At 27.1% G+C, this 14,440-nt stretch overlaps 1 protein-coding gene and 1 pseudogene across 1 annotated transcript; both read right to left on the bottom strand.

The window, feature by feature from the left end:
• Positions 1-3,730: 3,730 nt before the first annotated feature.
• Positions 3,731-6,478, bottom strand: LOC112594645 (annotated as a pseudogene).
• A 1,320-nt stretch (positions 6,479-7,798) lies between these two features.
• On the bottom strand, positions 7,799-12,178 carry LOC112594814 (eukaryotic translation initiation factor 4H-like). Its single transcript, XM_025339821.1, has 6 exons — positions 11,849-12,178; positions 10,799-10,904; positions 10,431-10,638; positions 9,695-9,760; positions 8,654-8,857; positions 7,799-8,194 (listed from the first exon to the last, which is right to left on the bottom strand). Exons 1-6 carry the CDS (start codon positions 11,887-11,889, stop codon positions 8,031-8,033), a joined length of 789 nt encoding a protein of 262 aa, XP_025195606.1. The 5' UTR covers positions 11,890-12,178; the 3' UTR covers positions 7,799-8,030.
• Positions 12,179-14,440: the final 2,262 nt, after the last annotated feature.

The following is a 14,440-nucleotide window of genomic DNA, read 5'->3' as shown; positions in this document are numbered from 1 at the left end:
AACTTTTTGGAAAGACACAGTTTAGAGTGAATAGTTTTTCAGAAGCAAATTAACTTTCGAAATTCCTAATAACGAAACAGTTTTTTGTTGACCATAATAGTTATTTTAACTCCTTAGTTAGTAACGCTATATGTGTACCATTGTACCTTATGTAAAAATTCCAAAACATTTAAAATTCGCAATATACATTCCTCTGTTCATTTAAATTTTTACATAATTATAGAACCTACCTATACTTACAATTAATTTGAATTTGCTTCCCTTGATCGAATTTGATAGATGATTTCGTTTCACTCAGAATATCGATTTACTGTACCGTGGGAGTGGAGAAACGTATTTTCTCAGTCCCCCTCTACCCACAAATCGTAAATAATTTAGACTTTTGTAAACATTTTTTATTTGCATACGTTTTTTTGTACAGGCAATTGATTTGAATTTTTTCTTGTCCTCATTTATCAGGATTCGTTTTTTATCGGTTTGCCTGGAAATCGTTTCTTTCGTATTGGAGGCTGCAATTAGGCAACGCATTTTTTCAGTCCCGCACATTTTAATCATAGCTAGCAATAATTCTATTTAAGAAGTAACAACACGAAACTATAATTAAAATATTAATTTAAACAATACTATGTTATATCTAATATAATTAACTTTATAAATTAACTTAACCTAACCTTGGATCCAACGGGAATTTATTGTTAGAAATAATAACATTAATAACAAAAAATTACACGTCGTATAATATACTAATCACCCGCGCGTATTAAACAAAAGCGGTTTACTTGATAGATCAGAGGGCTGCCAACAAACCAATAGGTACCCAATACACTTACCAATTTATATATTATAATATTTACTATTTTTACGGATTTTACAAAATATACCAAATTACATAATATCCAAAATATCTATTACCAGTATTACCTAGGTATAATTTTAATTCGCGACCCACTACCTATTACCCCTTTCCATGATAAAATAAAATGGTCAATAATAATTAATAATAGTACCTATGAATAGAAAAGTCAAAATATTAAAATAACTTTCAGCTACGAGTATTTATTCGAAACCCTAGATTATTTTGCGGTAAAAATATGCAAATAATTCGTAAACATCGTTGGGCTGTAACACGATTGTGCTCTATGAAATATTATTGGTATTGTTCTTTTAACAATTTTTTAATGGTTAACTCTTAAAAAATATTACCTGCATAGCATAAATTGCATAATAGACATTTGTATTTTCCTGATATGTATAAAATAAATACCATCATAATAGTAGGTACCATTGTACCAAAATAACCATTACGTATGTAGTTTTTTATATATTAAATTTTTAAATAGTGTATCACGTGTACTATAATGTAATAATATAAAACAAATCCAACCATTTACTTTTGTCGTCAGTTTTAAGCCTGTAAAATTGAGAAGGAAAATTGTTAAAAAACCAACGCCTATATTTTGTGTAGCGTTTTTTTCGTGCAAAAATAAAAAAAGGTAACACAGGCACAATCGTGTTGCCGTGAAATCGTTGGTGGTTTCGTTAACCGATAAGTAGGTATCCCAAACGATCATTATAGTATCCAATACGGTTGTGCGCGTATTAAGTCGATACAAAGGGGTGATACCCAATTAGACCCCTACTAAAATTATTCTACAAACCTGCGTGGACATCGAACGTAGCCAAGTAGAGGTACCTATACAATATTACGTGTATTGATATTTGATATTATATACAATTCATATCGATATTATTTTTAATTATAATAAACTGCTGTTTTTATTTTGCGTTGTTTCGTATTATCTTTTACTTGCATAAAATACTATAAAATGTATGCATTTACGGGCTATAAACGTCACGACGTTTGTGATTATACTATACAACACCTCTCTGCGTCAAAACCCATAGACATTAAATTTATAATTCTCGAGACAAGTACGCGAAATAATAACAAGGACTCGGCGTTTATTATTACACCATGGTGATATAATATGTACGACGATGACAGATACCTATCATAAAGCTATGAAGTATGAACAATAATAAATAATAATTAGGTACTTATCATCGCGCGGTAGTGCGGTACCATTCGGTACCAATAATGATTGAATAGCGGATTATTCGCAAAAATAGTTATTACAAACGCTACGTTGCCCAATCACCCCCTTTCACCAAATAAATATATTATTATATTATAATTTATAATAAGTTATGACGTGCGTATAGCAATATACAATACTATTTTAGTTGTATATTCCATGATATAGGTTAAATAAGTTAAGTTGTAACCGCAATTACCATAATAAAATACCGTAAATACAATCGGTACACATTGCAATAAAGCTAGATGTATATAGGTATGGGTTATTATTTTGGCGAATTTGGAATTTTTATATAATGTTAGAATTTATAATTATTACACACGCACAATTGCTTTTATATAGAACGAAATACGAATGCAATCCTAAATTATGTTGTATCGTTATTCGTTATTAATTTATTATTGATACCATCTTATTATTATTGTAGTTTATAAGCCATTTAAATTTTATTACACATTACACATTATATTATTACTATTTACTTGCTATCGATACTATGAATAAATTACGGCCTCGACGGATAAGACTTTAAATGGTACACCTAAATCCTAATGATATAGCCAAATAGGTACCTAAAATAAACTAAAAATGTACCTAAAAATAACTTATTAAACTTGTGGTCGTACAAATCAAAATAATACGTATTATACCTATTACCTAGTATAATCATTTTATCTATCCAAACTGATTTTTTAAATTTTGTTTTGGAACTGTTTAAAAAAAGGCCAAAAGCTTTTTGCTTTTTATTCTTCAAATTTTAACTCGTAATATACATAAGTATTAAAATATAATATTGTTTATGTGGTATTCCGTTTAATATATGTGGGGAAATGGTCAAAAAGTGATTTAAATATTTCAAACCTGCCCAACTTTAGATATAGGTGAGTACGTAATTATCATTGCGTGAGTAATTGTCTACATCATTATCAATTATAGTTATTGATGTATAATAGATTAGTACATAATATTATTATATTTGTATTAATGTGAACTTATAGCATAATTATTAATTAATATTATTAATAAATTATATTTTTCATGTGTTATTAAAGACATCTTGGATGTTATATTACAAATATACAATATACCATAAGATTATTCAATCATATGACATAATTTTGTTTTATGCTATTTAAGTATACATTGGTAACATCGCCAAGCAATATACAAGATGAGGCACTAAAATATTAAACAACCTATCTTAAATTAAAAAATTATTTTTGAGTATATTAGATTAAAATACATTCTATCTATAATATGTAATTATATCATAATTATATCAATTATTTAAGAAATATAAAATCAAAATTTACTAAATTATATTTAAAATCAAGAATGTAGTATAGAATAGTAATATCATTACATACACATGCTGACATTTTCTTTATTAGTTCTTGATTTGAATGCTTAGACATTTTTTAAATCATAAAAGAATACACAATTTACAGATATTTTGAAAACAAAATTGGTCAAAATGAAATATTGCATCGTTGTAAATTGTAATTACAGAGTATTAATCAATTTTTGTAAAATATAAATACATTAAAACACTTAACTCTTATAATAATACAATATGTTAAAAGCTATATTTTAAATTCTAAAAATTCCTTCTTAATAACACACATAATAAAAATAACTGCAATTAATTAATATCCATTTCAAACATTCTACAATAGAAACAGATGTTATCATTTAAATTATGATTGTTAATTATATATGTACAAATATTAGTTAGTTTTTAAGCACTATCACTTTCCAATAATGATTGTGAGAATGGCAAATTAATAGAAAAACTAAAATACAGTAATATGTGTAAAATTTATTATTAGATAATTAATAAAATTATTTTAATTCTAGCTTAATTTTATTAAATATTTCACAATTTTTCTTAATCCAGGGATGTTCAATGACGTTAGTTAGTGGTAATCTAGACTTTGGTACTTTAACTAAAAGCTTTGAAATTAAATGTCTAGAGCTCTCACTCATATGAGGTTTGAAACCATACATCACAGCACGAATTTTTCTAAAAGTTTCTGCCTGTTCTGAGCTCTCAAAAGGTGGTGATCCACACAAAAATTCATAACATAGCACTCCTAAACACCAGTTATCAACATATTCGTTGTATGTTTGAGAGTCAACCATCTCTGGTGGTAAATAATCAATAGTACCACACATAGTGTTTCGACATTTGGATGGTGCGTGAACAGACCATCCAAAATCTGCCAACTTGATAACATGATGACTAAATAATAAGAGATTTTCTGGTTTTATATCTCTGTGAATTACACTTTGTGAATGACAATATCTTAAAGCTTCAGCTACTTGTCGTAAATAATATGCAGCTGTTGGTTCATCAAAACGTTTATTCGGTTGTGAATTCAGTACTTTAAATAATTCACCTTCTTGGGCAAATTCTAATATTAAATATATTTTCTTCTCGTCCCAAAAATAAGTCAACATTTTTAAAATGTTGGGGTGATTAAGATGTGTTTGAATTTCAATTTCTCGCCGTACCTGATGTTCCATATGATCTTTTACTAATTCTGATTTAAACATCATTTTTAAAGCAACCATATATTCTGTATTTTTCTCCCGAGCAAGATATACACGACCAAATTTCCCTCGACCAAGTGGTGTTCCAATTTCAAAATCACTTAGTTTCCACTGATGATTTGAAGGTCGTTTGGAATAAATTTCTTTCATTGTTTTTTCTATGTGTTGAACGACTTTATTTTGATACTCCGGTATAGGGTTCTCTCCAACCATGGCCATTATAAGAATATAATTGAAGATGAACAAACTTGAAACAATAAAAATAAAATGTTAGAAACCAAAAACTAAATATTATAGGAATATTATAACTAAGCAGCTTTATAGTGTTAAATCAAATAATAACGATAATTTTTACAAACATAATAATTGTTTATAAGAAGAATAAAATAACAATATAATATTATATTTTTAACTTTTACTATACATACATGTTTATCGATTCTCCCATATTCCAACAAATGAATCTAAATGATTCAAATAGCTAATGCTTTAGCAGAGATCTATACTTAAATATGCATTTATTTTAAAATATTCAAATTTAAATAGACCTACAAAGATTCTATATTTAAGTATAAAAATATTTTACACGTAGGAAATCACAAATAATTTTACAAAACACAATTTAACAATAGTAACTGATTGGTACTAACATACCCATTAGTTTGAAATACTTTGAAAAATAAAAATTGAGATAATAATATGGAGCAAATTCACATTAATTTAAAAGTAGAGCAAACTATATGTTCTTTTAAAAATAAATGTTTAAAGTTGAGGTAATAAACATTACAGCATAAAGTAATATTTTTATATTCTGAACAAAGTGATTTTTATATTGCTATTAATTGAATTATGAGCATGATTTAGATACTCCCATTATTCAACCCCCGGCAGACGATATTGGTTACTCAATGATATTAAAAACTTTACAATATCTATGTATTGGATTTTAATTATATTTTTGTATAATGTTAATAATATTTATTTATTCCATAAAATCTTAGTTTGATTTTTAAGCAAAATACTAAACATATTTTTAAATAAGCAGTGACAATAAGCATTTATAGAAAAAAATCAAAATTATGCACTCACAACTCTTAAATTTAAGATCCAGTACCACAAAACAAATTTATAAAGAATCAAATTTACAAATGCATGAAATCCAGAGTACTGTTTACCATAGTTCATTCCAATAATAGTGACTGTAATACATAAGTTTCACTGATTATTTTTACTAGGTATTTAAAAAAAATATAAGAAACCACGTTATTTAATAAACATATTTGAATATATGAGAAAGTTGAAAAAATGTATTCATTGTGACGGTACATGACGTGAGTAAATTGTTTTGAACTAAACTGTAGTCTGGTACAGTGTCTGATTATTAATTGGTAACAATTTATGACACTGATTGGAAGGATTAATAAAAAAAAAAACTCGATAATCATTGATTTTGAGATGTTTAGATAATAACCCGATGAAAATTTATCATCTGGATCATAACTAGCTTTTTGTTATTTGAGTGTACATCAATGGACTCAAATCATGGTAATTTGTGTTTGCAAGTGGGCGTTTTCATAACTAAATACTAATAAAATGATTTGTCATGGTAGCTATTTACCTGTCCAACGTTGACGTTAGAAAAGAAAGTTAAACAACAAAGTTTAAAGATGCCTTTCCAGCAGGTTGATGAATTGTTCAAGTGTGCAATCCTCTTGGCACCTATACACGATGGCGATATAAATTCAGGAAGTCAATTATTTATTTTTTTATTAAAGAAAATATTAATATGATGTACATCGTACACGAAAAATAATTTTGAATTTTAATATTATCACGTTATAACTGTTAAGCCGTTAAGGAATTCAAATGGTAGCGTAAATTAAACATTATCATATTCAAGGAGAATAAAGAAATGGAAGGGCCCGCCCATTATTGTGTTTTAAATTTGTGATACAGTAATGTTGCCAGATTTTCTTTTTAAAACTCACTAGAACATTAGACATTGGCGTCATTTGGTAGTTTTCAAACGTTGTTCCTTGTCTATTACGGTTATACTAAGGCAGTAAGGCAATTATTCACCCAGTTTCGGTTTTTTACTCGAGAGTCGATATTGTTCGTTCAAACACGTACAACCGCACATAAACTGACGCTATTTACTACCGTTCTGATATGAACCTCTAAAGTCCAATGCCCAACAAAAAACAAAATATGGGACATTTTGGATTTAATACGTTGACCGAGTAATTTTACCCCTTGTGTACCTGCTATCAAATTATATGTTATTGATGTTATACTTGCTAAGTCAATGAATATTTTTTTCCTACTAGTATTTATCAACATAAACATATAGTTTTTTTTTTTTTTTATTTGATAAAAATTTAGATTATTTCAATGTTTTCTTTGTTGATTTTTCTTGAGCACACAGACTTCAGTATATTTGAGGTAGTTGATAACTCAGCATATTATAATAAAATATTCTACATTTATATATTAAATAATAATTTGTACATTTTTTAGTTAAAAAATATTAATTATTTATTTGATAGAACGTTGATAAATTGTTTAACATCAATGATGTCCTGGCTTAACCTCCAACAAATATTAACAAAAAAACAGTAATTTTGTCAATGGAAACATAGTAGGTAGGTGTCAGTGTATAGTGTGATCATAATGGTTTTGTGCTAATGATAGTCCTGTTACATTACAATAATGTGTTAACATAAAATAATTAAATCATTGACTTAGTTCTTAAAATATAACTCATGAGTATACCACAAATTTCTAAAAATTGTAATAACATAAAATATAATTTTAAGGAAGAAATTTTTTTTTTAAATTACACTGACTGAATTATAAAACTATTATTTATGAACACAATTCTTTAATGATTGGAAATTATTAAACTGAGTATTTATTTTAAAAAATATTTTAGATGACATAAGATAAATCATTATTAAGCAATTATTATCAATATTTTTATACAAATTTCTTAATGTATTAATATAAATGAAAACTACTTAATAACTACAATTAATTAGTACGTAATATCTAATCACATACAATATAAATAAAATAAAACTATTAACTATACTAGTATAGTTAAGGGCATAATTGTACTCATTATTATAGTGTACATATATTTATAAATACATACTTTAGTGAACGTTATGCTCAAAGAGCACAAAAGTTTTGCTTATGAACATTACAACAATTTATGTGAAGGTAATAAACTTATTGCCAACATACACATAAAACCTTTTTGTTTGCTATAGGTATGTATAAAAATGATAAAATGTAAAAAAAAAAACCACAAGTTCTTGTAAACAGTAAAGCAATGTCCATTAGAATGTTATCTGGCACAAAATAATTATATTTGTATTAATGTGATGGTGAGGTTTTCTTCACAACGTCAGGAAGTGATTTCTCTTCACGAGGTTTTGCTCCTCCAAATATACTAGAATGTTGAGTAGAATTTGCCAATTGATTCAATGGTTCTTTTATGGTCCTTGGTTGCAATTGTAATTTAGGCCTACCAGGATCATCTAAAATAACATTTTTGATTTTTATATATTTGTGTTTATGGTAATAATATAACACCAATTATTTTGTACTATACATTATTGAATGCAAAATTTTTGTAAATAAAATTCAAGTATAGCGTTATATTATACACCTAATGACCATATTGTTATTAATAAAATGGTAAGTAGTATTTTTAGTTTCATATTCTGAAGTATATTATCATACTGATAAATTTAAAAATTTTATGAAAGCAAATAGTACTTAGCACCTACCAAACAAAAAGAAACTAAATATTATAAAACTTTATTTTTTTATTACTTTGAATACTTAACTAAGTAATATAAGACCTTTATTTATATCAAATACATAGAAAAAGTTATGATTAATCAACATTTTTAACATACAATGATAATTAGAGATTTGGTGAAATATTACTGTAAAATTACTTGTTTTGAAACATTTAATAAATTAATACTTACTTGGTGGTGGTGGTAAACTTTCAAAATCTGGTCTACGCTCACTACGACTTCCTCCTGGAAATTGTGAACCACTTCCTTGTCGATTAAAGTCTCGTGAACCACTGTCTGGATACCTGTGCATGCCTCCTCCAGACTGTTCCATGAAATTACCTCGTCCACCCATTCCACCACCATTTTGATGACGGAAATTACCACCAGAAAAACCTATGAATAGTCATCAGTTATATATTATATTTAACATTTTGTTTATAACAAATGTGCAACAATTAGTTTTACTAATAAAACAATCTTTGAAAATATAATATTGTTATCAATTTAATTCTCATAATTTATTTCAGCATATAAATTCAGATTGTGAACAGCATTAAGTATTAATCATAGAATTACTAAGGTTTAGATTATTATAAATATATTTCTCATTAAGTTTTCTCAGCAAATATATTCAGCTTGTGAACAGCATTGAGTATTAATCATAGAAATATATAAAAAATTGTATTTTTAAATATGAAATTTTCTCATTTAACTTCCTCAGCAAAGTAATTCAGCTTGTGAACAGCATAGAGTATTAATCATAGAAAAACCTAAAGAATTGTATTTTAAAACAAGAAATTTTCTCATTCAACTTCCTCAGCAAAATAATTCAGCTTGTGAACAGCATAGAGTATTAATCATAGAAAAACCTAATAGATTATTTTGTAAATAATTATTATATAATATTCTCATATAATTTCCTCAGCAAATGTATTCAGTTTGTGAACAGCAGTGAGTATTAATCATAGAATTATTAAGTCTTACATTATTATTATAAATATTGTATTAATAATTCAATTTTCTCATTTATTTTCTTCAGCAAATTAATTTAGTTTGTGAATAGGAATAAGTAATAATTATGACATTTAAACGGTTGTAACATGATTAAAATATTTCATGGGACACTTAGATAATTTAAAATATATTTCTATTTATACAAGCTATGAACACAATACATCAAATAAAAAAGTATATTATAATTAATAAAACTAATATATATATAATAAGTACCTGCATTTTGAGTAAAATCATCAGACCTACTGCGCATTCCAGGGTTAAAACTTCCTTGAGGACCACCTATAATAATATTTAAATTAATAATAGAGACGCGAACATGTCTATTAGATATACGTTTCTAAAATTTATGTTAAAGATAACATAGTAATGTCATCAGTTTTCTGATACATGCAATTGTATATAAATAGAAATTTATTGTTCCCTATACTACATATATGATTATATTATGATTGTCATCAAGATATACTTATTAATCATAAAAAGTAATCCGATTAATATAATCCAGTATTATTTAAGTTGTATCTTTATTTCATAACAAATGTAGCACTTACAGCAATTTTACCACATAAACACAAATATATATAGGTATGTATAAGACAAATTATTTTATTTTTAATATGAAAATTTGCTCAAATACCTACATTAAGGTTATACATTAAAAAAAAAAAATTAAAGAGGTGAATTCTTAATTTTTATATATATTTAAGTATATTAAGAAAATATAGATTATTAGATAAGATATATTTAATCATTTTTTTCTTGACAAAAAAATGCATTAGTTTGTATAAATATTATATAGTTTATATATATATATATATATATATAAAAAGTTATTAAAAACATACTTCTGTCTTTTCATATACCAAATAAATAACTATATTAGAAAACATTCAACACAAATGTTTAAAAGATTTTTTGAAATATTTAATATATAAGCAGAAATAATTACCTCTACCACCTCTTCCGCCTCTATCAAAACCTGCTCTTTCATTTCGTTTTCCAGATGCAACATCTATTTTGATTTTTTGTCCTTCAATAAAGACGTCCATTTGAAGAGCATCTTTCAGCTGTTCTAAAGTGACAAATTCAACATAGCCAAAACCTTTGAATATATCAGTCTCTTTATCATGAACCAATCGCACACTTCTAATTTGCAACTAAAATAACAATAATTTATTATTTAATAATAGATAAGTACTTAGTAACATAATTTAACATAGTTAACTAGTTGAGTATTTTTTAGGATAGTGGTAGACACAAAATACTCATCTTGTCCACTAGTTAAAACTTTTAATACTTGTTAAAGAAAAGCAATACATTATTTTGAATAAATAGATCTTCAAGATCTCCTTGTGTTATTCTTTGCGGTAGATTTCCCAGATAAGCCACATATGGTGGACTACTGGGTAATGGTTTGTTGAAACTAAAGTAAAAACAAAAATAAATTATTAATAGGTATGTACATAAAATTAATGCTTGAAATTAAATAATGTAAATACAGTTTATTGTAAATACCTATTCAACAGTAAAATGTTTAAATACAGTTAATAGCATAGCAAGATATTGGTGTGGTAGTATAGAAATACCTACAATTCTTTCCCAAATATTCCTAAATTAGATAATACCAAAGGAAACAAAGCTACATAGGTACTTAGTTGATAATAAGTAGACAATATCATAGAATTGGTATAAATGTATTACCTACAGCTTAACTCTGACTTTTTTATTAATTTCAAGCTATATTAAGAATTTTTTTTTTTAAATACAGATGATAATAAAATATTATTATGTTATCTTAAGATTTAAATTACACTCATAAACGACTACTATGTAAGCATTTTAAAGTTTTATCAGCATTTTTAAATTGTTTAGTTATAACAATAAGCTCAATATCATTTACAATTTAATATATTTATTATCCAGTTCTACAGTAAGCTGAATGTGGCTTTTTATGAAAAGCATGTGTTGTAATAAAATTTTACATAGTAAAAAATAATTTATTCCTATAAAATCAAAGTGGTTTAACATAACCAAATGAATGTTATTGATAAACATATCAAATGGTTGGAAATTGTATGTCAAAGTTTTAGAGTATTTAAACGTTTAGGTGAATCACTGGGACCCTACGCAACGGTCAGCAGTACAGTTTATGTATAACTATTTTTTGGAAGCTAACCGGACAAAAACTGAAAAACTAGACGACGGTTGCCAACCACCGAGTAAGACGTCGAAACCTATTCTGCGGCCACTCGAAACGATACGCAACGTTCAGAGGGGAAAACTGTACAACGAACGATGACAGTAAATGATTAAAGGGCGGGCGTTGAACGCCGTGTTCGTACTTTTGGTAATAAGATAGTCATATACCTGCTGCTGTCGAAGTCACTGAATGCACTCCTGCCGGCCATGATCACGCGGTACGGTTTGGAGCGGTAGAAAAATATCAAACAAACGCGATGTCACACACTGACACAACTGGGCGCCGGCGATTTGATGACCGTACGTCTCGTAGACAACAAAAAAAAAACAGCAGACAAGCGGCCTGCAGAATGTATGAGTTAACGTTGAAATCCACCACCAGTAGTAGAAACTATTGAGTATTGAGTAACGAACGAGAATTCGTACTTTCGTAGTAGCGAGTGGTATCGCCCGCTTACAAGTTTCAGCAATAGCACACGGTCCCAACGCAATAATAATAATAATCGTGCGAGTGCCGACCAGAAAAACATGAGGTTAACCATGGAACGGACGGTTGGACGAGCGCGTTATTCCATGGATAAAACGATCAAATTGGCTCGGGAGTTGTAAATGTCGTGATAACTACAAAGCTAGATAACAAAACGTCCAAACTCCAAAAAGAAGAACGGTCGTTGATAGTGTTGATACGTCAGCAGCTGCTTATGCCTCATATAAATCGCAATTCACAATTCATATTATTAAACGTTAAACAATAAACTCAACACTACAGAGTACAGAGTACAGTGTACACCGAGTATAGACTACAGAATGTAATACGCATTTACGCCTCCACCTTTACGTCTACACTGTCTACAGTAGTAAGTTTAAAGTTACTACTATAAAAAAATAGTAACTAATAGGCTATTTAGTAAATATTAAATAATAATTGACAATGCGCTATATTATAGTGTCGCGTAGTAGCATAGTGTTATTAGTACTTATAGCGCCAGGTGCCACGTCTTCTAATGATTATACTTTTCTCGGTGGTCTAATTATTGGTCTTAGCCTTGCTGACGACTGTCTATATCTGAATTTTGATGAAGTGATGTCTGGCGTTTACTGATCGCGGCCTTGGCCTGTGTAGATCGTAAACGTGTATAGTAGTAGCCATAGTATCAATGCCATACGGATTTACATGACAATGTAATTACTATAAATTATTCATTTGTAATATATAGTATTATACAATAACGTTATTTTGGAAAATATATGCAACGTTTTTAATTTTCAATCTTGACATGTCGACATATGATCTTACAAAGTTCTTATCTTGTTGAATCATTCATTCATTCACAATACTGCAATGAATAAATAATTCGTTGTAATAGTAAACTACATTTTAATGGTCATAAAGGTGTAATAATTTATTAATAAATAAGTATTTTTAGTATGAACAATAAACAGACGGTTAAAATGTTCAAGATTATAAAGGGGGAATATACTATGTAGGTAGGTATCGCTCTGCTGTACAGTAAAAGATACCTCCTTAGTATACCTCGTTTTTTGAGTACGTTATTATAATGTTTGAGTTAAATTTTAGTTCTATGTTGAATTATTAGCAATAACTATAATGTAATAATGTATTACATACCAAAAGCAATTTTGAGTAAAATGGCCTCTTAGTCTATCACATTACCTATATAGTCATACAAACAATATGTATTATACTACTAATTATATTTATATAGATAGGTACCTATTTATTATAAAAATATTATTATAATTTATCAATTTATTTATTTTACTATTAGGAGGTAATATTAATAGGTTGAATCAAATTTTTCCAAAAACGTGATATTTGAAAATATCATTGGGTGTACAAAATATAATAATATTTAGTATCCACGAATAATATTCCTATTTCTAAATTACAAAAAAAATTACTAATATCAGTATTAATTTTTGTCTAAAATTAAATTTCAAATGGTTTAAAAAAAATTGTTGATTATGTAGGTTAAGTAAGAAGTAGGTACTTATGAGAAACCTTGAACTCGGTTTTCAAGCTTTTTGATCGGCAAAAAATTTTTTTTAACAATAATTATAAACAAAAAAATTGAAAATAATATCCAATGTTTATAAATATTTTATTATATAGTGCAATGAGAGTTAAATATTTTCTCATTCACTTATAGAAAATACTAATATAAACATTTGGAGAAAATTTCTGTTTTTTTAAAATTATTTTGAAGATTAACTACTATGATTCCAAATAAACCTGTGTTCGCCCCAAATTAGAGTTTTTTCCATTTATTTTAAAATTGTATTGTAGCAAATATTATCGACAACTGTAGATATACTTTACAAGGTTTTAAGTTTTTGAATGTTGTAATATTTATTGATATTGTTACATTTAAATATTTAGGTTCAGACGACAATCTTCTTTGTCCTTATGCCCTATAAGTAACATAATTGTTTTGATAACGCCACTTTGAAGCAAGAAAAGGTGTAAACATATTGTAACATATCAATTCTAATGAGTACTTTTCAAATTATATAAATTACTAGGAATAACATAGAAAATGTATTACTTAAATATTTTTAAATTGTGAATGGGGTAACATTTGATGACTACTATAAAAGCATTTTATATAGAACGCTATCATATTTGTACAATTACATCCATTTTATGGGTATATTAATGTGTTGATGAAAATACATATATACTTTTATGTAATTTAAAGTCATTACTATTCAGTATGTAATGTTTTCAATAATATATAA

This window comes from Melanaphis sacchari, unplaced genomic scaffold (assembly GCF_002803265.2).
Source record: "Melanaphis sacchari strain LSU unplaced genomic scaffold, SCAv2.0 Contig23_pilon_pilon, whole genome shotgun sequence".
NCBI lineage: Eukaryota > Metazoa > Arthropoda > Insecta > Hemiptera > Aphididae > Melanaphis > Melanaphis sacchari.
Note: the sequence above shows the minus strand (reverse complement) of the source record. Positions and strands in the feature narration are given on the sequence as shown.